A 26,939-nucleotide genomic window follows, 5' to 3' on the forward strand; every position below is an offset into this window, starting at 1 on the left:
TCTTGGTACATTTTTAATCTTGTGGGATTTTCTAAAATGAAAAACCTCCTTAAGTCGTTTTTTTATACTATTATACTAAAACGTATGCTTTAAAACATGGTTATATATTGCATATAACGCTGTAGTTAACGTCGCTTGAACGTCCCCTGCAGCTGAGCAGTGCAGCTCCGTTTAAAACAGGCGTTTGGGAAGTCGACCTCATGACGTCAGGACAAAAATCTCAGGAATCGTCCGTTATGTTTTTTTTCCTACCCGTTTTTATACATGTCCCGCCTTCTTTGTGCTGCGATTCGACTTGTTCCGAGATATGATTGGCTAATGGCGCACACTTGTGAACAGTTACGCCAATCAGGGCTCAGGAGGCGGGACTTACCAGAAAGGGGTGGGAAGTAAAAGATGGAGACGGGAACAACAGTAAGTTGGAAGTTTTTTTGCACGATAACTTAGAAAAGAAAGAAAAGAGAGGCTATGGTTTACTTCAGCGTTTTAAAAACTTAGTTGTTTTGAAAGAGAGAGTCTCAAAATGTATGAGGGTGCGGAGTATTTCAAGAGGAAAACGTTAAGCGCTAAGAAATAATGCATTCCAACTCTTTTTTGTTTTCATCTCCAGCTCCAGCTAGAGAGCTAACCTCCGGGACCCCAAAGCTAAAGAGGCTATACCTTGGCGTTCGGAGTCGAATAAATTCGTAGAACAGTTGAGGAACTTATAAATACACAGAAAAGTTCACATTTACAGCAGTAAAGGCAAAGTTAGGCGAAGGAGAAAATGAATTCTGTAAAACGTACTTACGCCAAACCTCCACACTCCAGTTTAAGTCTGTGTTTATTACAGTGTAATCCGCTTTAGTCAACACTCATTACACAGCGTGTGTAAAACTTACATTCCTAACGGCTTTCTTAAAATAAAAACAAGTGTTTAACCTCTGTAACAAGTCTGTGGTGGTATTTGTATTTTAGAAGAAGTATCACGAGTGAAATAAGCAGTCAACACCGTGGCTGAACATTTGTGTTTTGAGAAAGATGTGCAGTTTCAGACAGTCAGGCTTTCTGATGTCACAAAGCTAAGGAACCAGTCCTGTAAACTGAAAAAACTGAATGGAAGCAAAATTATAGTTACATTAAAGCCACATTGATGGCATTAGGTTTTTTTTCCCTTGGAAATAATTTCTAAATGTCTTAAGACTTAAGCAAGTAAATAGTCTCTTTGCTTATTATTATTTTCTCATTTGAAAAGCTTTTCAGACTTAAACTCTTTAACTTATGCGTGGATGGGCGGGGCTAAATTGCTGTTAGTAGTTCACATGCTGCATTATTTTTCTAATAAAGAAAATTGATTTGACATTATTTTAAATGTAGTAATAATAATAATAATAATCTTGGTGGAAGTATTAGTCCTCATTTAGGTCATCGTTTATTTTCTTTAGATGTACATATATTGTGTATTAAGCTCTTATAACTGTCTGTTTACTGTAGTTAATACTCATTCATAGTCATTTATTCCTTTTCTTTTCCTCTGTAGCACTTCTTTTTTTTCTTTTTATGCTACTGTTACCATCTAAAATGACCCCTCAGGATTAATAAAACCATACCTTATCTGATCTTACCCTAAATATGTGAATTAAACTTCCAAGTCAACCGTGAGTCTGTTTTCTAACATCATTTCTTCCTCTCTTTTTTTATGTAAAGTAATATTGAAATGACCACAGCCTTCCGAGGTGTTGAGGACTTCTGATTGACATTGCCATGTCTCCCAAAGTGGCCGGACAGGGAAAAGCGGAGGACACTGCGGTGCAGGTGGCAGTGCGAGTTCGCCCCCTGCTCCCTAAAGAGGTCTTACACAGTCACGAGAGCTGCATCACCACAGATCCCGAGGACAGGCGGGTCACTCTCGGCCACGATCGCCATTTTCACTTCGACCATGTCTTCGAGGAAAGCTCTGCTCAGGAGGACGTGTATGTGGGATGTGTCCAGCCCCTAATTGAGGCCTTCTTTCAGGGCTTTAATGCCACCGTCTTTGCCTATGGTCAGACAGGCTCTGGCAAAACCTACACAATTGGGGAAGCCAACATATGTGAGTTCTTTGGTCTCTTTTCACTGCGTTTCCTGAGAGTGGTGCTGATTGATCTTGATTCAGATATGTACATGTTGTATGCATTAATACAAGGTATTACTTTAACTCAGACAAGAGACAACCCTGTTTTGGAAGAGGGCTCATAGGAATCAAGTAAATTCATTGCATAGATGTTTGTCCATACCTTGGTTTCATGAGAATTTGAAGTATGCTGTTTCAGAATCCCATTTTGCACAATACAGTCTGAACCTGATCCCAACCTACTGTAAACAGAGCGTGACAGACCTGGGGTGTTTTGGTTTATTGTTGCCAGTCTCACCTTTTCAAAGTTTCTCATGACAGCTATAGATTTCCTGTGTTGTCTCAAAGCCAGTGATTTTCTGGGTTAGAGGACGCTTCACTTGCGCCTCGTTAAAAGCTCCCTCCGAGTTCACACACTTTTGAGAAGCCAACAACACTTCCCCCGGTGCAGCTGTCACTGCTCGAAAGCACAGCCCCTCTTGCCATCTGAGATCGTGCTTTTTTGGCATTTGGCTGTAGAGCGCTATTGCTAACCCACTGCTGCTTCTTGGCTGCAGCCTCCTTCCGAGACGATGAGCAAGGGATCATTCCCAGAGCCGTGGCTGAGATCTTCAAGCTCCTGGATGAGAATGACCTCAGTGACTTCTCCGTCAGAGTCTCCTACCTTGAGGTTTACAAGGAGATCTTCCGAGACCTTTTGGAGGTTGAGACGGCAAGCAAGGACATTCATATCCGGGAAGATGACAAAGGCAACATAGGTGAGGAGCTTTTTGTTGTGTTGTAGGTCATTTCAGAGTTCCATGGGGAAGCAGTATCATGTTTAAGCTGAAGATAAATATACCAAGATTTATCTTTGGAACATGGTCGATAGAAATATAAACAAGGCATCAGTGTTGCACTTGATGAGACAAATGTACCACGAACATTGACATCATTCACATTTCTTCTGTTATGAATACATGATAAAGTATGTCCATTATCGTCGTTTTAAATAGTAACAAGCACTCAGTCACTTCCCCTCGCAGCCCACATGCTGCACATATGAAAGACAAAAAGACATAAGCGCCCTTTTTGCTGAAATTACAGCACTAAAACATCTGGCCAAATATTTTACATGAAGAATTTTACCAATAAGTGTTTGTGCATTATGTGTTTTTATAGGATGCAAGTCTTTAACACAGCGCACACACAGCTGTCACCAAAGATGGCACAGACCGTTACTATTTTCTGAAAAATGTCCAATTAATACATCTAAAATTAGTCTAGTCCTCAAGGCAGGAAATACACTGATAATATGAGAGCCATCAATTCAGACACTCAGCAAGAACCTGTGCTACAACCATGTTTTTATGTGGGTATTGAAGTAGTTACTTGTTACATATCTCATTACTACTTTTAATGATACTTAACACTCTACAGGAAGAGAGAAACACTGAAAGAAATGCACAACTAGACACCATTCAAGACACATTTGTTATAGCATTGTTTTGATGTGAGAGTAGGGACCCACTGCTGCTTTCACCTGAAGCCAGTTCGGAGGTTGTAAACTTGTGCTGTAGCAATATATTGATTTGCTCCATTATGTAAAAGACCAGTTTACCCTCTTATAAATTGGGCTCTGTACGGTACTTGACTTGACCTGACATTTCTGTTCATGAAGAAGTTGTGGAGGTGCCGTCTGTGTATTTTCCATTTGTGCATGGATATATATATATATATATATATATATATCACACTCTTGTCCTCACCTCAATCTTTTCTGACATGCACCCAAGTGGATTGAAGTCCTATCTACTAGTTAGCCACCTGGTGTTCCAGCAAGTTTCTGAATGCAGTGCAACATGTTGTAATTTTACGGTATATATTATACATTCATTCATTCATTATCTGTAAGCCCTTATCCAGTTCAGGGTCGCGGTGGGTCCAGAGCCTACCTGGAATCATTGGGCGCAAGGAGGGAATACACCCTGGAGGGGGCGCCAGTCCTACACAGGGCAACACACACACACATTCACTCACACACTCACGGACACTTTTGAGTAGCCAATCCAGACTTAATCCCGGAGCACCCGGAGGAAACCCACGCAGACACAGGGAGAACACACCAACTCCTCACAGACAGTCACCCAGAGGAAACCCACGCAGACACGGAGAACACACCAACTCCTCACAGACAGTCACCCAGAGGAAACCCACGCAGACACGGAGAACACACCAACTCCTTACTGTGTGACTGCGACACTACCTGCTGCGCCACCGTGCCGCCCATATATTATACAGTTAAAGTTTTGTGGCAATTATGGAAGGGTTTGTGGCTACAAAACCCCAGCCTCTTTATATGATGGTCCTAACCTTCATGATACGTCACAATATGTAGAGATGACTACCTGTAAAAGAGAAGGAAGGTATTAAACAGTAAGCTCACCTCACACCGATATAGGATCCAGATGTTGTATTTCCGTTTTTGTATACGTAAATATTATAATATTTTAAATTCAGTAACTTTAAATGAATGAACTATATGGTATACTAAATATATTGGCGTGCTATTGCTCAGCCTTTCTTCTGTTATCCAGTGCTTTTTCCCTGTGGGAGCACAGCCACTTGTGTTCCCTTCAGACTCTTAACTACAATCCAACAGCACACGCTACAGCAACGATTCACATTAAATTACAGGATGCCCGTCCGCTTTGAAGGCACAGAATTATACTCACAAGAACGTGTTTTTCTCCACGCTTTCCCACAGTGCTGTGTGGAGTGAAGGAGTGTGAAGTGGAGGGACTTGATGAGGTCTTGAGTCTTTTAGAATCCGGCAACACGGCCCGGCACACGGGAGCCACTCAGATGAACCCTCACTCCAGTCGCTCTCACACCATCTTCACCGTGCTCATGGAGCAGCGGCGCGGAGGATCACGAGCCACCAGTGGGAGCCTACAAATCCTGTCCTCCAAGTTTCACTTTGTGGACCTTGCTGGATCCGAGCGCATCCTCAAAACCGGTAACACCGGTGAGCGGCTGAAAGAGAGCATTCAAATCAACAGCGGACTTCTTGCGCTGGGAAATGTGATCGGGGCACTGGGGGACCCCAAGAGGAAAGGCACTCATATTCCTTACAGGGACTCTAAAATAACCAGGTATGAAGCTTCAGTTATAGTAATATATAGAAGTATGGGTTTGGCTATACTTCTTTAGTATGGCAAAAGTTAAATTACAATTAGATTATTTCTTTATGTGCAGTGTGAACATGTTGTGCCCTTGCACTGTTTATACAGGATCCTAAAAGACTCTCTTGGAGGCAATGCCAAAACGCTCATGATTGCCTGCATCAGCCCCTCATCCTCCGACTTTGACGAGAGCCTGAATACTCTGAATTATGCAAAAAGAGCTCGCAACATCCAGAACCGAGCCATGGTGAACTGTCGCGGGGAGCCGGACCGGGTTGAGGGCCTAGAGCTCCAGATTAAAGCTCTGAAGCGAGCTCTGGAGAACCGGCAGCGCTCAGAAACACGAATCCTCGCACGTTCCGACGCTGAGCGCAGGACGCGGCCCCTGGAGGCGGATGTGAGCAAGCTGCAGGCAGAGAGCGCCCACTACAGGACCTGCACGGATTCGGCCTACAGGCTGCTGATGGAGCTCCAGGGGGAGGGGACGCTGAACTCTGGCCAGCTGCTGCGTGTGAAGGAGTGGCTTTGTGCTGTGGAGGAGGAGCGAAGCGGTCTGACCACAGCCTCGGGGCTGGACAGCGGCATCGAGAGCAGCACCACCGAGGACACTGCCGCTCTCAAAAAGGGACGAGCGCTTCTTAAGGGCCAGGTGGGGCATCCTAAAGAACCCGCAGCAGTCTCATAGGGAAGCTTCAATTGAGTTTGAGTGTTTACTGTTCTCCATTTTGGGAATACATGCCTGCAATAAGGGCTTACATCAACATTACATTCACATAGAATTTGAAGAAAAAAATAAAAGCACAATGCATAACACGTATCCCAAGTAGCTCTATGCTAAATCCAATAAAACTAGATCGAATATACTCTCTTTTTTCTGTAATATTATGCATTTTCACATGCACTGAGCAGATGTAATTTGTCGTATATAAGTCATAGCATATCCCTCTGTTAACGTAATATTTATCAATTCTACACTTTGTTTATTGTACGTATGTTATCTTTGGTTTTCAGGAGCAAAATCACATAAAAGAGGAGTGGAACAGGGAGAGGGAGGACTACATTTCCCAACTGCAAGCCCAAATCCAACATTTGGAGCAGGAAAACACAGACTTCCTTGCTGCCCTGGAAGACGCGATGGAGCAGTACAAACAGCAGGTGAGAGTGTATTGATTCAGCCGCACCGAAACCTAGGAGAATACAAATCGCTGACATGTTTAATGGCTACGTGTTTGATTTTCGCCACTTAACCCTGGCCCTCGTTTTCAGAGTGACAAGCTGAAGGAGCAGCAGGATCTCATAGTAGAGTTGCACAGTCTCCTGGCCCAGCCTGGCGGGATGGGGCTACTGCACCTGAAACAAAGACCGCACACGGCACCAATCAATTCAGTACAGCAAACAACACTCCCCTTAGACCATTTAACAAATTTCTACAATGGAGACGCTGCAGGAAGCACTTCACAACAGGTAGATAATTAGCCTTTTTGAAGTGGTGCTTTAGAGGAGGTGTAAATAATTGTTCTTTGGGAAGTAAAAATAATGAAACGACCATTGTTGTGTCAGGAGTATGTCCTTATAACTAAACGTTGACCTTCCGTATATACAAAAGCAGAGTATCCCCTGCTTGTATGTCTAATGCCACAGTGCATTGTTTTCTTTGTATTATGTGTTTTCAGGCAGCTCTGGGTGTGTCCATAGACTGCTGTTCATTTTCAGAGCAAGTCCAGTTGGAGTGTGGCCCAGAAGACAAGGAGCAGGAGCAGTGTGGGGGAATAGATGACGCTCCCAACAGAGGAGGAAGGGACAAACGCAAGTATGGCTAGCGGTTTTTAACTTGGACCTTTTATTATAATATTCCTTGGTCATACAGAAGACGTCATCTGTAGTGCAGGGTACGCAGTGGTTGTGTTTATTTATACTGGTCGTCTATAGATGCATGAATACTACCTGGACAAAGAAGGATGCACCCTTCCCAGCATCTCCTGGACGAGCTAGAGCACCTCTGTCTCACCTGATGGGACCAAGCCATCCTCCGGTACTGCACTGCAACAGACGCACCTGTGAGTTTAGCACTGCACTTAAAATGCCCATTGCAGCATTTTAAAATTGCATTTTCAGTATACAAACCTTAGCATACATTTTACACCAATATTTGTGTTGATAGATTATTATTAGTTTCTCAAAATGCTAAATAAAGTTAGCGAATTAAAATATAGCAACTCTCTTTAGCGCAATAGTAATTTCCATTGCTTGCTAGCATTGCAAAAAAGTGTGCTGTATCTCTGTATCTCTGCACAGCTAACAGCAGCATAGGGGAGAGCTCAGTCCTGGAAAGTCTGAGAGGCTGCGTGTTGGAGCTGGGCTCAGAAAGAGGGTTGTTCATGGCTCAGCAGAAGATAAGGGAGCTCTCCATCACTATCCGCATGAAGGAAGAGCTAATAAAGGAGTTGGTCAAAACAGGTAATATTGATAATGTCTATAATGCTGTGGGTTTCTATTGCATTAAAGTTTAATGATTGATGTGTTCATTCCCGGTGTTTTTCTTTTCTGATACTTACCTGATACCACTAAAGCATACTATGAACTAATTGTAAAGCTGAGGAAGCACTAACAAGAGCAGGGATCAAAATCTTCTTCAGGTAAAGATGCACAGGCCATGAACAAGCAGTACAGCCGGAAGGTGGCAGACCTGGAGCAGGAGGCTGAACAGGCCCGTGCCGAGCTCACGGAGGCTCAGAAGCAGCTGCAGGACTTGGAGGTTCAAGGCAGTCGTGATGCAGCTGACCGCTCCAGAGCCCAGGAGTGCAGGAGGAAGATTGCAGCTGCACAGAACAAAGTGCAGGTCAGTCCGATGCCATTTTTATTGTGTGTAAGCCTTCGTTGTTTTAAATATAAGATAAAAAATGATTGATCAACCCCACATAGCTACAAATACAAATAATACATTTTCTTCCAACAATTTCAAGAGTGTAATAATGATATTTATAAGATTCTTATAAGGAGGTGTTTTAAATATTTTATAAACATGGCCATGTTTAAATGTTAAGAGTGAAATCTCAGTAATTGTTGTATGTCTTTAATAAATAAGCTGAGCAGTAGTATCCACATCTGTATGAACCAGCGTAGTTTGTAATTGGCCCATTAAGCCGCTGGTGTGTGTGGTATGTTTGTAGGTGCTGAAGCAGAGACAGCGGGACACTGCTCAGTTGGCATCTCTCTCTGTACAAAGTGAGCGGCGGGTTCAAGAGCTGGAACGGAGCGTCCAGAGTCTGAGGCAGCAGCAAGACCAGCTCCACAGGCGCCTTCGAGAGGAGAGCCAGCAGAAGAGGAGGCTGGAGAGTGAGATGCAGCGTGGAAAACATCGTGTCAAAGTGAGTTTTGGGGTTGTTTTTGTCCAGCGTGTTGTATTAGGAGTTAAAAAGAATGTGATACATATACATCTCCAGCAACAAGAATTGTTTTTGAGAAATAAAACAAACAGTATATCCAATTTTGCTGTTTTATTACCAAAAAGAATTTGCAAAAGTAATTGAAAATCAGTTTAATTGACTGTAATTGCGGGTGACTGTCTGTGAGGAGTTGGTGTGTTCTCCCTGTGTCTGCGTGGGTTTCCTCCGGGTGACTGTCTGTGAGGAGTTGGTGTGTTCTCCCTGTGTCTGCGTGGGTTTCCTCCGGGTGACTGTTTGTGAGGAGTGTGGTGTGTTCTCCCTGTGGCTGCATGGGTTTCCTCCGGGTGACTGTCTGTGAGGAGTGTGGTGTGTTCTCCCTGTGTCCGTGTGGGTTTCCTCCGGGTGACTGTCTGTGAGGAGTGTGGTGTATTCTCCCTGTGTCTGTGTGGGTTTCCTCCGGGTGCTCCAGTTTCCTCCCACAGTCCAAAAACGTTGGTAGGTGGATTGATGACTCAAAAATGTCCATAGGTGTGAGAGTGTGAGTGAATGTGTGTGTGTTGCCCTGTGAAGGACTGGCATCCCTCCACTTGTATCCCCTCCTTGCACCCAATGATTCCAGGTAGGCTCTGGACCCACCGCGACCCTGAACTGGATAAGGGTTACAGATAATGAATGAATGATTGTAATTGCTATTAACAAAAGCTGTTTGACTTCAGATTGGAGTCTTTGGAATGATGCATCATGCTTTTCTGTTTTGCTGTTCGTTCACTTGTCTGTGTTTAGGAGCTGGAAATAAAGAACGAGCAGCAGCAGAAGATCCTGCGAATTAAAACAGAGGAAATTGCTGCCTTCCAGAGGCAGAGAAGAAGTGGCAGTAACGGCTCCGTCATCTCACTAGAAGAGCAGCAGGTACAGGCCCTGGAATTGAACCTTTATCAAATCCTTAAGCTTTGTGCCAAGTTGAAGGGTGCTTTATTTTTGTCTTTTTTTGTTTAATGTTGTAGACTTTGCGTCTGTAGTTTTAGAGCATCTCATGACTTGTTTCAGCTTGTTTTAAGATCACACTCAATTCCTGTCTTCACTCTTGGCCTGGTGTTTCAGCTTGTGTTTTGCTAAAGGTGCTGTTGCCCTCTGTGTTGTGAACGTGTTTCATCATGCCTCGTTGTGCAGTCCCTCACTGCTGTAGCAGAAGTTTGAATAAAAATGTCAAGTTATTATTCAAGCTACTGCAGTCTACAGTTTCTGACAGGTGTTGACACTTTCCGTCTGAGCAGAAGATTGAGGAGCAGAAACGTTGGCTGGATGAGGAGATGGAGAAGGTCCTGGGGCAGAGGAGAAGTCTGGAAGGCCTGGAAGGGGAACTAACTAAGAGAGAGGAGATCCTGGCTAAAAAGGAGGCCTTGCTTCTGGAGCGCAGCGGACTGGAGACCAAACGGCTCCGCTCTAGCCAGGTCTGGGTTTGTAAATATTAGTGCTTGAAATGTTATGGATTTGCTGTAAAATCCATAACAGCCCAGCCCAGCATGTTCAGTATAAGATTCAAAATAATGTGGATACCTTTTAAACCATCATTTCAGAGAACTAAAACATGAAGAAAAAATGGTTCACTTAATGTATTCTCTCTTTACAGGCACTCAGTAAAGACCTAGTGACACTGACAGGTCGTATTGAATCTCTAGAGAGGGAGCTGAGTGAAAGGAACGGTCTCCTGCGAAGCAGCAGTGCTCAGGACTCTCAGCAGATTAGGCAGGAGATCTCTAATCTGAGGCAGGAGAAAGAACAACTGCTGAAGCAGAGAGTGGAGCTGGATGACAAACTGCGCCAGGGAAGCCTGCTCTCTCCTGAGGTAGGTGGAAGTCCATACAGACTGATTGATTGACGTTTTAATTTCTTATATTTGTTCATGCGTTTTTTCTTATATACTTTCTTTCTTTCTTTTATAATTTGTTGCTTATTTATTTTAGGTTTTTGGGCTATTTTTAATAGCCTTGTATTTTAACACCACAGCGTTCTCATAGTGAAATTAATAACATTATTTACTCATTTATGCATACACACAAAAAAAAACATGATTTATTAAAACATGTATCAATTAAGGGTGGCACGGTGGCGCAGCAGGTAGGTGTCGCAGTCACGCAGCTTAAGGGGCCTGGAGGTTGTGGGTTCGATTCCTGCTCCGGGTGTGTCAGGAGCGCGGGGCGGACTGACGGAGCGGACGCATTCGCTAAAGCACAGATACTCTTTAATAACAAATAATAACAAAACAAAGAGACTATTAACAAAAGACAAGAAACGGGGATCCAGGCAGGATAAACGGGACACGGGGAGTTAAACAGGACTAACGGGACAGACAGACTAAAGAACGAAACGACAGAGGAAATACAGCGACAACGTGGAGACTAATAACGGAGAGACTAAATAACACGACAAACTTGACATGGTACACGGAACAATGACCAACAAACAAGAAGTGCAGGAAGGGGACTTAAATACAAGACACTGACGAGACGCACCTGAGACAGATAACGAGGGGACGGGTTAACAGATGACATGGACGAGGAGGCGGAACAGAGGCGGGACGAGGGCAGAGACAAGGACATAAACAAAACATAGCCATGTGCTAAAAGCACATGGCCAGGGACAACAGACATGACAAGACGAAGGCGTGACAGGGTGACTGTCTGTGACGGGTGTGGTGTGTTCTCCCAGTGTCTGCGTGGGTTTCCTCCGGGTGACTATCTGTGAGGAGTGTGGTGTGTTCTCCCTGTGTCTGCGTGAGTTTCCTCCGGGTGACTGTCTGTGAGGAGTGTGGTGTGTTCTCCCTGTGTCTGCGTGGGTTTCCTCTGGGTCACTGTCACTCTGCAGGTGACTGTCTGTGAGGAGTGTGGTGTGTTCTCCCTGTGTCTGTGTGGGTTTCCTACGGGTGACTGTCTGTGAGGAGTGTGGTGTATTCTCCCTGTGTCTGCGTGGGTTTCCTCCGGGTGACTGTCTGTGAGGAGTGTGGTGTGTTCTCCCTGTGTCTGCGTGGGTTTCCTCTGGGTCACTGTCACTCTGCAGGTGACTGTCTGTGAGGAGTGTGGTGTGTTCTCTCTGTGTCTGCGTGGGTTTCCTCCGGGTGACTGTCTGTGAGGAGTGTGGTGTGTTCTACCTGTGTCTGCGTGGGTTTCCTCCGGGTGACTGTCTGTGAGGAGTGTGGTGTGTTCTCCCTGTGTCTGCGTGGGTTTCCTCCGGGTGACTGTCTGTGAGGAGTGTGGTGTGTTCTCTCTGTGTCCGCGTGGGTTTCTTCCGGAGGAGTGTGGTGTGTTCTTTGAATGAATGAATGTATCAATTAAAGTGAAACATGTAAAAGGACACCTGCCACAATTTAGCACCATGTTAAAACATATTGGTGTAAGTATAGCATCAGGATTCAAATACCCAGGAAACATACTTTACCTGCCTGACCAGATTTACAAGATAAACTGGTAGAGATTGGTCAAAATTAAAACAAATAAACTGGCAGATACACTGGGCGAGATATCATTACAAATAACAATAACGATAGCATCAGGCTCAAACATTCACGTTCAGTGGTGTGTGGGATGTGAATTATTTGCTTGAGTGTTTACTCTTTCAATCTAACGTTTTTTGTTTTTGTTTTTTCTTTTTTTGTATCTGTTTGTATCTGTTCTTTTCCATATTCCACTTGGTGCATACTCAAGTTGCCTACACACTATTTTGATTATATTTTTTTGCGGTGCTGCATAATGCTTTGTTACAGAATGGGGAGCACATCAAGAGATTATCACGAGTGTGTGTTAAACAGGACGTCAGGTGGCTGCTCTTAATAATTATGTAAAGATGCTTAATGCACGGTGAAGGTTAAAGTGGGAAAGACTAGAGCAGGAAAACCCGCCGAGCCCATATTGTGCTGTCCTAATCACGGCCATTAAACACCTACTGGTCCCTCGCTGTCTTTTAGGAGGAACGCACCCTGTTCCAGCTGGACGAGGCAATAGAGGCACTGGATGCTGCTATTGAGTACAAGAATGAGGCCATCACTCAGCGGCAGAGGCAGCTGAGGGCATCAGGCAGCATGCTCACGCAGTGGGAGATGAACCTGATGGCCAAACTCACCTACCTGTCTGCTTCGGAAACACGGGCCCTGCTCTGCAAGTACTTTGATAAGGTGTGCCTCTAGCATTCACTCAAATAACATGGTAATTACTGTCACAACAGTAGAGCCATAGCACTGTGTGAGCCCTTTGGACAAAGTATTTTAATTGTTATTTATTTCTTTGATAAAGCTAAGTTTAGTTTAGTTCTTGAAGAACACTGCCAGCTCCATGAGGTTTTGGAAGTCGTGTGTTAAGGGCTTTGCCCAAGGGCACTATCAGGAATTCCCAGCTCATCTTGGGATTTCTTCAGTGTTTCTGAACTTATGAATTTATGTGAAGGTGGTGTGCCTGCGGGAGGAGGAGCGGAAGCTGCAGATGGCTCTGGCAGAGCTGGAGATGCGGGTCGGAGAGCAGCAGCACCTGGTGCAGTGGCTGGAGGCAGCTCTAGAGCGCCAGCAGCTGGACACAGACAGGAGACTCACCCAGCAGCAGAAAGAACATGAAAGGAATGTGCAGCTGCTGCTGCAACAATGCAGAGGTGACACAGCGCAATTTACGTATTTAAACACACTATTTACTCACTGATGCGCTCTTCGGATCTTGTCTTCAGTTCTGGAGCCAGAGACTAAACTCAGAGTCTGTAGTTGAAGCCGTCTGCTCTGTAATGTCCATATGATAGAGTTATAACAGCAGAATACATAGAAGGACGTCTTGAGCGTATTATAGCTTGTTTTTTTTTTTCTTGGTGAAATTATAAAAGAATAAATTGCTTGTCACTCAGCAATGTAAGGCTTTGTAATGGTGCCCTCACTGTGACAGGGCAAAGTGAAAGGAAACAGCAGAAGGCATAATGGGAGCTTGATTAGCTGAATAATAGTGGGCAGATTGATTATAGAACTAATAGTTTTTGAAGCCCTGTAAATGTCTAGTTCCTTTGCTCAATTACACAAGCTCATTTCTGTTTACGTTAATCTTCTCTGAAGTCACATTCAGGAGACGGTAAAGCCGTATGCAACTTACTTCCGAGATTAAAGGGAAGCTTTGAGAAAAGTCTGAAAAGGCTGTTTTTTTTTTTGAGCAGTGACAATACCATGAAAAATACATATTGAATTTTATGAGCAGGTGTAGAGTTTTATACCTCGATTACTCAAGTGGCAGCCATTGTATTTTTGTTATCTAAAACTGACAATATGTTTGTGAAGCCATTGATTAAAAAATATATATATTGTCTACAGATCATTGGTTTAAATTACTCCCAGGATAGTAATTACTAAACAAAACATATGGTCCAAGTGGCAAAAGAGTTCCCAGTTTCAGAATAAAAAGCTAGTGACAGCAATCCATGGGATCTGTTAATTGCCAGCATCTTTAAAAAAAGAGGTGCATGTAAATATTGAGGATCACAGCAGGGAAGAGCAGTCTCCCCGGGTGTTGTCATCATCATCAGTGACTGACCACTGTGTTTCCACGGTGAATATTTACTTTGAATCTGTGAGTGGTGGCATAAAACCTAGTAGGTCCTCTTCCTTTAACACTGTCAAGCATTAGGTCAGAAACTGTGTTTATTAGGATTATTAGCAGCAGAGATTTTAATCATTTGGAGAGGAAGCTCCAAAGGGAATCTGTTTATTCGTATTTTGGTTGCTGAACGGAGAGATGTAAATGCTGATTAAGTTCTAATTGGGTTTTTCTGACCACAGATCAAATGGACGAAGGCTTGGCAGGAAGACAGCGGCAGTATGAGGGTTTGATCCACAACCTCAGCAAAGAGCTGACCCTGTGCAAAGCAGCTAATCAGGAGCTCAGCAATAAAATAAAGGACATGTGTGGACCAGCAGGACTGTCTGGAGAGCAGAACAAGGGTGAGGGGCAAGTGAAAATAAATAATATATTTCGTTTAATGAATCTCATTTGTGTGTGTGTTGTCTTAAAGGAGTCTGTCGCTTTCTCCAGTGATTATAATTCATGTTATGAAACAGGCATTATACTGACACCTAGCGGCCTAGATCTGTCATGGGTATTGTAGTACACCCATTGTGAACACCATGATCCTCGTGAGGGAATCTGACTGTTTCATATTTAATGTTGCTTTTGGGTGATGCCGTATTGCTCCTTCATTGTGGTTAGAAAAGCTGCACATGGAGTTTCCCCTTAATCTAATGAACAATCCCTGCCATTGTAGGTGGAGCAGAGAGGTTTCAGTGCAGAGGAGCCGGAGACAGTGCAAAGTGCACTCCTGAACCTGACCGAGTGCACAAATCAAGGGAGGAGATGCGAGAGTTGGTGCACGCACCCCTTCCCCCCACATGGAGGCGCTCTTCCCTTCCCACAGAGGACCAGAATGTCATGGAGGAACTTCGACAAAGAGCAGAGTGTGAGCTTCCGCCCAACAGAATCGTCCAGCCCGTGATAAACACTGCACACTGGAGCGGGAGCGCCTCCGTGTCCCTCTGTAAACCTCGGAGGGAATTCCGGAGATCGAGTCTTAACACGGGACCCATTTCTTCAAATTCTGCCATTATTGACGTTCGGAAAAATCCCGTATAGGAGATTAATACTTCTGACGGCTTTCATTTTCATTACAAATCCTCATTCATTCAATAAACTGACTGTTTCTAGTGTATTTTCATTTTTAGCAACCAGTTTTTAATGATGTCTTGTTTCATTTTTATGTGTTGTACAGCATTTGAGCACTTTTAATGGAGTGTCTAATTTCTGTAATGGATTATCTCATGTTCACTCTTACTGGACACAACTTGAGATGAATCTGGATCTTACGATCATTTGTCTAAAACAAGCAGGTGTTGACCACTGTTCTGTATTAAAATCGTTGATATAAGCTCCCCAGATTTTACGTGTTCAAGCCGAACATTATCAGAATAGGTATTTTACCCTGTTAGTTCATGTCCTTGGTCGTATTACACAGTTGGAGTGTGTCCTGTCAGAAACCTAACACAACTTGTGCCTAATTTTCATGCAAGGACTTAATCCTGGAAAGGGTCAACCTTGGTTTATTCTACTGGAATTCATTTACCTTCCCCTGGGTTTACTTCAGTGAGCTGATCATTCAGCTGAGCAATCTTTGCAATGCAAGTTTTGTCTGTGATGTTTGAACATAGCAAACAACACTTTTGAATCATTTTCTTTACATGGGTTTCAACTTTGGTTTAATGCCTTGGTGCCTAAGCTTTATTTTGTACTGTTTTTAGCTGTGACCTTTTGTGCTCTGACAGGTTAGTGTGTGTTTTGCTGCCTGAAGCTCAGCAAACTGAATACTGTGATTCTGAAATAACAGACACTTTAAAGTAGTTTGCTGCTATGTCTCAAGCAGCTTTACCTGTTTTTTTCAGGTTTGAAAGGGGGAAAGTGTCTGATTGCGGTGATTTCTGGACAGATTCTGCCCGTAAAGTGGACATTTATATTTGCTCAGTCTCCCTACTTTCTGAGAATTAACAATGTAATGGAACAGCCTGTAAAGGCTGCCATGGTGGTACTGTCGGTCGTGTCTCTGACACAGAGTTCCAGGGTCTTGGGGCCTGCCCAGTAAACAAGGAACTAGTAGTCTGTCCGTCAAGGACATATTTTAAACGTCATCTTAATAAGTTAGTTAAGTGGTGACCAATCGATAACGTCAGTGGACGTCCAAAACGCGTTTTATACAAGTAATTTATTTCGGGACCAATTAATAACGTCAATGGACGTCCAAAATACGTCTAATAGTCGTCTTTTCAATGTCTGTGTTTGGACGTCTTTTCAACTTTCATTTTCAACCTTAAGAGAACGTTGATTAGACGGCAGTCATTACGTTATTTCAACGTTGAATCAACGGCTAAATGTTTACTGGGTGGGCTCAATCCTTGCCTCGGTTTGTGGCCTGTGAGGTGTTGTTTGCGTTCTTGCAATGTCTTTCAATATCAATGAAAATCAATGTTTTTCCACAATAGTGAAATTTTGAATATTATAATTAAAAAAAAAGGTGCATTGATGGTTTTGTATTTATATAACAACAAAAAACAAACTCCACAGAATGACCCGGGACATGAACCAAGAAGGTAAAAAAAATAGCTCCGTAGAGCTTTAAGAATCACTCTGAACACACTTTACCCGAAGATTATTGTAAAAGATTCTTTTTGGCAACGATTCCAAGTTTTGACTCCTTTATTTGGGGACAAAATAAACACGAATGTACGGCACATTAGCCGTTAATTAAGAAAAACAGAAAAAGCTTCGAGCCAGCCAGGAGTCGAACCTAGAATCTTCTGATCCGTAGTCAGACGCGTTATCCATTGCGCCACTGGCCCGTGACTCACTGAGTCGACACAGTGATTCATGAACTAAAAGGAAAGTTTGCACAGCTTAACTACAAATACAACGCAAATTTTGTCCTCGGACTACAAACGGCTAAAAATACAGGGGCAGTCAAAACATTAAAACCACCCATTTGTTTCTAATCTCATTGTCAATTGTATCTGACCTACCGAGCATACAGGAGCATTTTGTAGATCTACAATTAGCGTTTCTCTGCGTATGTTGTTCGGACACCAGAAAGCTGGTGTAATTTGGGAGGCAAAGTTAGAGAGAGTATAGTATGTAGAGAGATTAGTCTCAAAATACTTTACAAATGCGTAAATGTTAATCCACAAATTAAACACAAGTCACAAATATGTTTCACTGTTCACAAATGAACACATCCCAATCTGTGTCTCACGGCCTGCAATTTGTACAAATACAGTTACATTCATAAACACACGTTTTTGGTTTTCATGGATATATCATAATTTTATGCGAAAATAAATACATTTGTTTAAATTTACATTGCAAATATTTATAAAGTCGAAGTCTCGAATTTAAACTTTATTTGTAAATTGTTGAATCAGCGTTTGTGAATCGAGTCACTCACGAGTGTTCCGTGACGGCATTTGTTCATTTCTTCTCGCGGGTTTTTTGGATTTTGAGACTTTCCTTTCGCGTTTCACCCGATCAAAAATACAAAAGCAGCCTGATCCACAAATGTGGCCCGCAGGCGAACAAGCCACCGCTAGATGGCACTGTTGTTTCCCCCAGTGTCTCAGGACTGACATGTTCCTGTCAGGGCCGCAGCAAACCAACCCCTTGTAGGCGGGACTATGACTCCATTGGCTGCCGCAGTAAATGATAGGCAGATAACGGATAACTCTGGCTGCTGATTGGCTAAATAAAAGTGATGACCAATGAGAAGCGCATATTCTGTTTAAGAGCCGTGGGGTACTCGCCTTCCGGCTGAGGGTGTCTGTCTGAAACAAATCACCCGTTTTAACAGTCCAATCGCAAAAATACGAAACACATCGCGTCCCGTATCAGTCCAATACGCAACACCGCTTTTGGTGTCCAAATATGAAATGATTTTAAAGTATTTTATTTGACAACCCTATTCTGCAGCGAAATTAGGGAAGTTCCCCTGGACTTTAACGTCGTTAAATGTAGGTCACCTTCAAGTGTTCCTCAGTGATCCCCCTCCTAACTGTCTGTGACATGAAGCTGAATTCAGCGGCCCAACTTGGGTGGCATTTGGCGAAATTCCACATTAAATATTTTGCAAATGCGTCTCCATTTAACCTGTCTACACACGTCCTAAAACAACAGTGCCATCTAGCGGTGTCTTGTTCGCCTGCGGGCCACATTTGTGGATCAGGCTGCATTTGTATTTTTGATCGGGTGAAACGCGAAAGGAAAGTCTCAAAATCCAAAAACCCGCGAGAGGAAATGAACAAATGACGTCACGGAAAACTCGTGAGTGACTCGATTCACAAACGCTGATTCAACAATTTACAAATAAATTTTAAATTCGAGACTTCGACTTTATAAATATTTGCAATGTAAATGTAAACAAATGTATTTATTTTCGCACAAAAGCATGACATATCCATGAAAAACAAAAACATGTGTTTATGAATGCAACTGTATTTGTACAAATTGCAGACTGTGAGACACAGATTGGGATGTGTTCATTTGTGAACAGTGAAATATATTTGTGACTTGTGTTTAATTTGTGGATTAACATCCCAGTAAACAAGGAACGTCCCTGGACGTTCAAAATAGGTCTAAAAAGAGTCTGTCCGTCAAGGACATATTTTAAACGTCAATGGACGTCCAAAATCCATCTTAACAAGTTAGTTATCAAGTGGTGACCAATCGATAACGTCAGTGGACGTCCAAAATGCGTTTTATACAAGTAATTTATTTCGGGACCTATTATTAACGTCAATGGACGTTCAAAATACGTCTAATAGTCGTCTTTTCAATGTCTGTGTTTGGACGTCTTTTCAACTTTCATTTTCAACCTTAAGAGAACGTTGATTAGACGGCAGTCATTACGTTATTTCAACGTTGAATCAACGGCTAAATGTTTACTGGGATTTACGCATTCGTAAAGTATTTTGAGACTAATCTCTCTCCACACTGCTGCGTCTGATCCACTCGTACCGGTACATCAGTGTCAAAGCTTTGATGATGCACCACCCAAATAAAACCTGCTCTGTGGGGTGATATGTTTAATAATGTACACTGAGCAACATATGGAATAGAGGCTGCACTTGCAACTACAAAGTACATCCAAATAGTAAGAATTGAACTAGGAAGTGGTTTTAATATTTTGGCTGTTAGGTGAATATCTGGGCCTATAGTTACTTCATAAATATTGGGCTTACCAGTCGTAAATTTACAATTAGCCTTGTGTATGTGTTCAGGACGGGCTTGTTTAATAAACACTTCCGCATTTTAGTATAAAATTGGAATGTGTCCCATAGCTTCAGTGTGCGCGGCCTCGTGGCCTAATGGATAAGGCGTCTGACTTCGGATCAGAAGATTGCAGGTTCGAGTCCTGCCGGGGTCGACCTTTTGAGGGCGCTTCATTATTGAAATGTAAACAACTCCTCCGTAGTGTGCGAGCAGCGAGGCTATGTGTTATACTCAAAAGAGTTACGTATGCATTATGGCCAATAGTTTGTGGACACCTGCAAATCCAAAATGTCTTCTGAAAATTAGGGCTTCAATGGGGCCTTTGCCCACATTTCCTGCAGAACAGCTTCTTCCGGTAAGGCTTAACACCAACTGCAGGATAACGTTTGAGGATTTGTTTACATTCAGTTCACGTGCTGGTATTGGAGGAGGATTTCTAGATTACAAATGGCCTGGATGGCACTCCAGAGTGTATAGTTTCGCTGCTCCACACTACAGTGCTTCCCTGGAGTTCAAGCCTAAGCTCATGTGTAGCTGCCCCTTGATTGACACACAAACTGTACCTGCACAACTAAACATGTTTATATATCTAAATCGTACAGAAATATGTTCATAGTATTGAATGTGTTGTTTGACCTGTTGTGTCAAACTACTAGTGTAAATGTTTCTGTACACAACTCTAAGGTCATTCATGAGGTTGAGGTATTTAGCCTGAATTAATTGTGTTTACCTTCAAAGTTAAATATTTTTGTTCATAATGTATTACTGAAAATACCACTGCAGGGGAAATTGTATTACAGTTGTATATTTTATTAACAAAACAGTCATTTCACAGATCCTTAAACACAGCAATTGAAGTTCCAATTTAAATATTGCAATATTAAAATGTTAGCAAACCTTTGCCAGGATCTGACGTATGTCTCTTTCCACCTTGACACAAATTATAAACACTGAGCGCAGCAGGTAGTTTCATTGTCACACAGCTCCAAGGTCTTGGGGTTTTGGGTTCACGTGGGTTTCCTCCGGGTGACTGTCTGTGAGGAGTGTGGTGTGTTCTCCCTTTGTCTGTGTGGGTTTCCTCAGGGTGATTGTCTGTGAGGAGTGTGGTGTGTTCTCCCTGTGTCTGCGTGGGTTTCCTCCGGGTGATTGTCTGTGAGGAGTGTGGTGTGTTCTCCTTGTGTCTGCATGGGTTTCCTCCGGGTGACTGTCTGTGAAGAGTGTGGTGTGTTCTCTCTGTGTCTGCGTGGGTTTCCTCAGGGTGACTGTCTGTGAGGAGTGTGGTGTGTTCTCCCTGTGTCTGCGTGGGTTTCCTCAGGGTGATTGTCTGTGAGGAGTGTGGTGTGTTCTCCTTATGTCTGCGTGGGTTTCCTCCGGGTGACTGTCTGTGAGGAGTGTGGTGTGTTCTCCCTGTGTCTGCGTGGGTTTCCTCAGGGTGATTGTCTGTGAGGAGTGTGGTGTGTTCTCCTTGTGTCTGCGTGGGTTTCCTCCGGGTGACTGTCTGTGAGGAGTGTGGTGTGTTCTCCCTGTGTCTGTGTGGGTTTCCTCAGGGTGATTGTCTGTGAGGAGTGTGGTGTGTTCTCCTTGTGTCTGCGTGGGTTTCCTCCGGGTGACTGTCTGTGAAGAGTGTGGTGTGTTCTCTCTGTGTCTGCGTGGGTTTCCTCAGGGTGACTGTCTGTGAGGAGTGTGGTGTGTTCTCCCTGTGTCTGTGTGGGTTTCCTCAGGGTGATTGTCTGTGAGGAGTGTGGTGTGTTCTCCCTGTGTCTGTGTGGGTTTCCTCAGGGTGATTGTCTGTGAGGAGTGTGGTGTGTTCTCCTTGTGTCTGCGTGGGTTTCCTCCAGATGACTGTTTGTGAGGAGTGTGGTGTGTTCTCCCTGTGTCTGCGTGGCTTTCCTCCAGATGACTGTGTGTGAGGAGTGTGGTGTGTTCTCTCAGTGTCTGCGTGGCTTTCCTCCAGGTGACTGTCTGTGAGGAGTGTGGTGTGTTCTCTCTGTGTCTGCGTGGGTTTCCTCCAGGTGCTCCAGTTTCCTCCCACAGTCCAAAAATACACGTTGGTAGGTGGATTTATTTTAAGCCATTAGATGGATAAAATCTAAAGCTCTTTTTAAATACTGGACTCATCAATCACAACACATCAGAGAAAACAATTTTATCATCACAGTAAACGAAATAACAAAAAAATGAAAAATACAGTTTAATATGAGATTTTCACTATAACACACTCCTAGTTTTATAACCAAATTATAGACATTAATTTATTGATATTATTAAGAACGTTTGCTCTAATCATATGTATGTCTTAGCATCTCATTATGACTTAGTATCTCTTAATAATGACGTACTGTAACATAATTATGGCTTTAAATAAAAATAACAAATCTCTTGATAAAGTAATATTTCTCAAGACCTTAAGGTAATGAGTTATTATTGAGATAATGATTTATTATAATCTCATAATAAAAACAACATTTCTCATAACCTTGACTTGAGCTCTCATAATAATGACTTACCATTTAAAAATAAGAAGAACGCATACGAATCTCATTATAATGTGATATTGGATATTAAGTTATAACATGACTTACTGCTTATACACAGAAGTAAAATAAGAAACAATATAATCATATTATGAAAATAAAAAAATACTCAGTATATTTATCCAGTGTTGAAACTGTTTTCAACGTATTTAAACAGGTAGAAAACAAGTTTGTGTTTGGTAGGAGCAAAACAGAATTGAACAATAGGTGACATTAAAACATTACATTATCATTACAATGTGGCCTCTATCAAAGGGAAGATATAAAGCGGTGTTGCAGTTACGAGATCTGTCCGCTAGATGTCCCTCTTCACCTCCCTCTAAATAATAACTCGCTGACAGAGGAATCCCGTTTGAGACCCGTTCATTTGAGCTTCTTTTAATTTGCTCGAGTTAATCGTGTTAGTGCTTTAAAATAAATAAATAAATAAATATAAAAAAATATAAAAACGTTGATCTATTTATACAACAGACTCTTATTTTGTAAATGTTTACATTACAAAATATTTGTTGCAAATCCCTCGCTCTCCAGGCATAAAAAGACCATTTTTATTTTATTTCACTGCAATAACTCTGTGTTCTTTATTTAGAGAAACTGTGAACGGAATATCACCACAAACCGGATTAATTTGCTTCAGGGTCGACGCTGTTTCTCACTGAATGAATTTAGCGCCGAAGCTAAACGGCGAAATAAAACACTTCCCTCAGAACAGAACAAGCCCGAATATCACAGGAACACATTAATATATTGTTGATTTAACGAAGCATCAAGTAATTCTAGGCAGAGTGGAATAATTGTAATAAATTCATTGTTTATTTCACACTGCGTGTTTTAATCTGTGCTGGTTCTTTTATATTTTTTTCGACGTAAAGCGAAGCAACATTTTTAGACATTAAATACTTTAGTATAAATATATATATATTTACACTTATATCAGCAAATCACACGAATAGAGAAAAATGTATAAATTATTTACAACATAAAAACGTCTCCCAGTAAACAAGGAACGTCAGTGGACGTTCAACATAGGTCTGAAAGTCGTCTTTTCAATGTCTGTGTTTGGACGTCTTTTCAACTTTCATTTTCAACCTTAAGGGAACGTTGATTAGACGGCAGTCATTACAAATGACATTACAAATGGCAAACATTTATTTCAACGTTGAATAAATGTTTACTGGGCTATTATATCTATAGATGTGTTTAGATAATGCCAGTGTCTATTAAAAATGCTGATCATGGCTCAAACACTGGATTTAAAAATAAAGTAAAATAATTGGTGAACAGCAGATATTTTAAACGTTGAAGATTGATTTTTGGAGACCGCGGAGTTAGACAGGTTTTAGCAGAAGTTTTTTTTTTTTTTCGTTTAGTGAATCGAAATAAATCAAAGTATACTTCACCTTCTTTCCACATAGACTCGTGGAGCCAGGTGTTTCAAACCTAGGACTGACATTCAGTTCAGATCAGAAAAGGGCGGATTACAAATAATTACATTATTCTCGTCTCTGAAAAGATTTTTATTCTCTTGAATTCACTAATGTTAATTGTGACAATCAACAATAGAGTATTAAAATAACTGAGCAAACCAATTTAACTTAATCTTCACCTTTATATTTTTCCAGCCCCGGTAACAGAATGTTGAGTGAAGGAAATGTGTCCGAAACTAATACACTTCATTAAATCTACATCTGCACGCATATTAATGTCAGTATTAAATATTTTAAAAGTCGTTACTTCTACACCAAATACAGTAAATAATGGGCTTCTTTATAAAAACCTCTCTTCATGATGATATTAGTCTTAATCTCAAAGCAGATTTTTCCTCAAAAAAAGTTCTAATACTAAATTTCTAATTAAATTTTTATAGAAAAAAAACGTATCATTAATAGTGAACACTTCTAATAGACAAACCTCAATTAACTATGATTATTCTGATACGAAGCACTTTCATTTCGTAATTAATCACTTGTAACAGCAGACTATCTTCAGTTGCTGCAGTTCGCTTCCTCGCCGCTGGAGGTCGCTGATGTCGCAGAAACTGGTTCACAGTGAGAATTCGTTCCTATTTATTATGAACAATGAGCATTTTCCAGCCTCTAGACCATTAACAGATGTATATCGAATCACAATCTTCGTTCTGAAAACTATTCAAATATTTTGGCTTTTGTTATTTTTTATATAATATTATTCGTTCTCTTTCTGAAAATGCTTCTAGAGGAAAATACCCAAGGAATAAATGTCCCAGCTTGTATTTATCAGTAGATGACAAACAAAAATAAGGATTTAATTCATACAATTTTATTCAAAAAGTATTTAAAAAAAATAAAAAAAAGAGAAGAAACCCTACGAGAGGAAGCTTGTCCTATTCTAGTCTCAATCAACACAATCATATCTCCTCAGCTGAATTAGCATAACGCTTACAGTGTCCGTTTGACTTCAACTGAAAGAGTTAATTTGACGCTATAGGTGTTAATTCAACACTGAGGGTGTTAAATCAACACTGGAGGTGGTAAAATAGCAGTTCAGTCAGAAATGCTAATGTCTCTAACGAGGAGGGAAAGTGAATAGCCTCCAATTAGCATAATGCAAATGCTAGATGGTGGTTTCTAGCATCCATTCACTGTTAGCCACATTAGCATGTCTGCTCTAGCTGTTTCAACACTGGGGATTTTACTGTGTGAAGTTCACCAGCTTCACCATCAACTGAAGCCAGAAGCCTGAACACGGCGTCAACCAGGTGATAACACGCCAGACACGAAAGTGCCGAATGAGGCCTTGGTTTGACCTTGCTGACCTGTGCTAAACTGAAAGGCTGGGCCATTAAATGGTGCACTTAGGACCCACAAAACCACAAAAGCAGGGTCAAGGAGGTCAAGACCTTCCGAGACTGACCACTCAATTTCTCTGTCATTATTTTCCTCATAAAAAAGTGGGCTTGGATTAATAAGTCTTTATAACCAGTGAAATATAAAGCTAAAACATACATTAAAAAAAGTATAATTCGTCTGAAAATATATAACAATAAATAAACACACATCTCCAGAACCCAAATGCCAGAGGATTGCTGACTAAAATGGATGATTACAATGCTGTAAGCTACAAGCTTGTATTTGTACTGAACCATTTCAATTAACTGTCCTCATGACTCACAAAACGAGTGAAAGATGAATATTGTATATGTTTTATTTTGACAGTTGAAAGTTTTAAAGATTCACCTCTGTGCCTCGCGCAACATTAGGAATTGGATTCACTCCCCGTGTAAAAAAGATGCATTCAGCCCTTATTTACAGCACACAGGCCCCTGATTTAGCTCCGACTGAATGAGTCTTCATCCTGGACTTTGTATGTGATGCATGTGTATGGTGTACAGTCTGATAGCTGTCCTTTTCTGCAAGTCTGAGAGCCCCGTTCATTTCATTTCCAGTCAAAACAGCCATTAAGTCCAAGTTTTGGATTTTTAAGGAGATGTTTTTTATAGTAATTATATTAGATTTAAAAAAATATATAAAAAGATACAGAGAAAACGACTCGACAGCTGTGAACAAGCCTCAGAGTCTCACAAAACTCTCCCCTTCAGGACTACAGCGATCTATCTGTGAGAAAGAGGCGAAAGCCAAGCTGCTGTCATGAATGAGACCATTTGCAGGAACATGGAATGTGGACATTGGAGGTGTGCAATGTCTTTTACTGATGAATCTAAATTTGTCGTTAGGATGAGAAGCAGAAAATGCAAACGACATTGAAGTATGAACTTTGGAGGTGTGGATTTCTTTTGAAAAACCAAAAGCACATTTCTCAAAATAATAAAACAAATATAAGAAAAGGTGGACACATAAATACTGATTGAATAGAATACAGTTTGGTATTAAATTAAGTTGTTTATACTTTTTTGTCACTTTCTTAGTTTTCTGTTTTTTTTTCTGATTAAAAAAATGAATGCATTTTAACTATTTTTTATTTTGACTGGAAATGAAATAAAAATGAATTAGTTTTGTGCACTAATATATAACATAAAATAGTCAATAAACAGAAGCTAAATGATAATAATATCTATGTTTGGCAATACGTAATTAATAAGTTCACACAGTTTGGACGGAGATAAAAGCACTTATGTGTTGTCTGTGTGTTATATTTTAATGTAAACACATATATTATTCGCCCTGCTGCAACAAAACATTGGAACATTGAATCTCCAAAATGGTCGTTTTACTGGAGAAGAAACAAAGATTCTTATAATTGAATTGAACTTAAATTAACGGAACAAGGTTTAATTTTAGGAAATTCTGAACTGCTCTGACTGCTCTCTTCGTATGAAACTTATAACACTGTGTTCTAAAAAATGACAATAAGTGAGATGCACTGTATTTTGGAGATGGTTTTTTTTTTTCTGTATGACAGAGACCCAGTTGTACGTGACTCTTTAAAAGTTCTGTGTATCATTAAACATGGTTCTGGTTTTGTTAACAATCATGGAACTTAACCTTTTTTGGATAAAACCGTAGTTTTAATCTGTGCTCACATTCAAACATAACACTCTTAGGAAATAATGGCTCTATGCGTTCATAAAAAATAAAGGTGCCAAGGGTTCTTTGCGTAATCCCATGGAAGAACCACTGTTGGTTCCATAAAGAACCATGTGTGAGTGTGAGAAACCTTTTAAAGGTTTACAGATCCATCTCTCAATGTTGTAGTTTAAACGTATCAGCAACAATGGCTCTTTATGGAACCAAAACGGGTTCTGTGGCATCACTCATATCACATTCTGTAGCACTTTTATTTTTAAGAGCGTGTCTAATAAATAAAATGTTTCATGTTTTTTAATAACAGCAGAATCCTTTTGATGTTGGGACCATTTTAAAATGATCTTTAAAGAGCCATTTACAACATATTCTCCAGTCGAAGCATTTGAAGGATGATTTTTGCAGTTAAATATTTATTGGAGTGCTGAT

The 26,939-nt window shown here is 41.4% G+C and overlaps 1 protein-coding gene and 2 non-coding genes across 3 annotated transcripts; 2 read left to right on the plus strand and 1 right to left on the minus strand.

Annotated features, from left to right (window-relative positions):
- Window positions 1–380: 380 nt before the first annotated feature.
- On the plus strand, window positions 381–16,591 carry kif7 (kinesin family member 7). The gene is made up of 19 exons (XM_066647598.1): window positions 381–414; window positions 1,687–2,071; window positions 2,650–2,850; window positions 4,839–5,226; window positions 5,365–5,905; window positions 6,268–6,411; window positions 6,523–6,720; window positions 6,930–7,066; window positions 7,186–7,313; window positions 7,552–7,713; window positions 7,893–8,095; window positions 8,427–8,624; window positions 9,426–9,551; window positions 9,917–10,093; window positions 10,273–10,488; window positions 12,604–12,810; window positions 13,079–13,277; window positions 14,440–14,601; window positions 14,922–16,591. The coding sequence occupies exons 2-19, from the start codon at window positions 1,744–1,746 to the stop codon at window positions 15,284–15,286; spliced, it is 4,080 nt and encodes a 1,359-aa protein (XP_066503695.1). The 5' UTR covers window positions 381–414; window positions 1,687–1,743; the 3' UTR covers window positions 15,287–16,591.
- A 376-nt stretch (window positions 16,592–16,967) lies between these two features.
- Window positions 16,968–17,040, minus strand: trnar-acg (transfer RNA arginine (anticodon ACG)). Its single transcript has one exon. It is a non-coding gene; the product is annotated as a tRNA-Arg (tRNA).
- A 2,497-nt stretch (window positions 17,041–19,537) lies between these two features.
- On the plus strand, window positions 19,538–19,610 carry trnar-ucg (transfer RNA arginine (anticodon UCG)). The gene has a single exon. It is a non-coding gene; the product is annotated as a tRNA-Arg (tRNA).
- The last annotated feature ends 7,329 nt before the right edge of the window (window positions 19,611–26,939 follow it).

The sequence above is a fragment of the Hoplias malabaricus genome, chromosome 16, assembly GCF_029633855.1.
Source record: "Hoplias malabaricus isolate fHopMal1 chromosome 16, fHopMal1.hap1, whole genome shotgun sequence".
Classification (NCBI taxonomy): domain Eukaryota; kingdom Metazoa; phylum Chordata; class Actinopteri; order Characiformes; family Erythrinidae; genus Hoplias; species Hoplias malabaricus.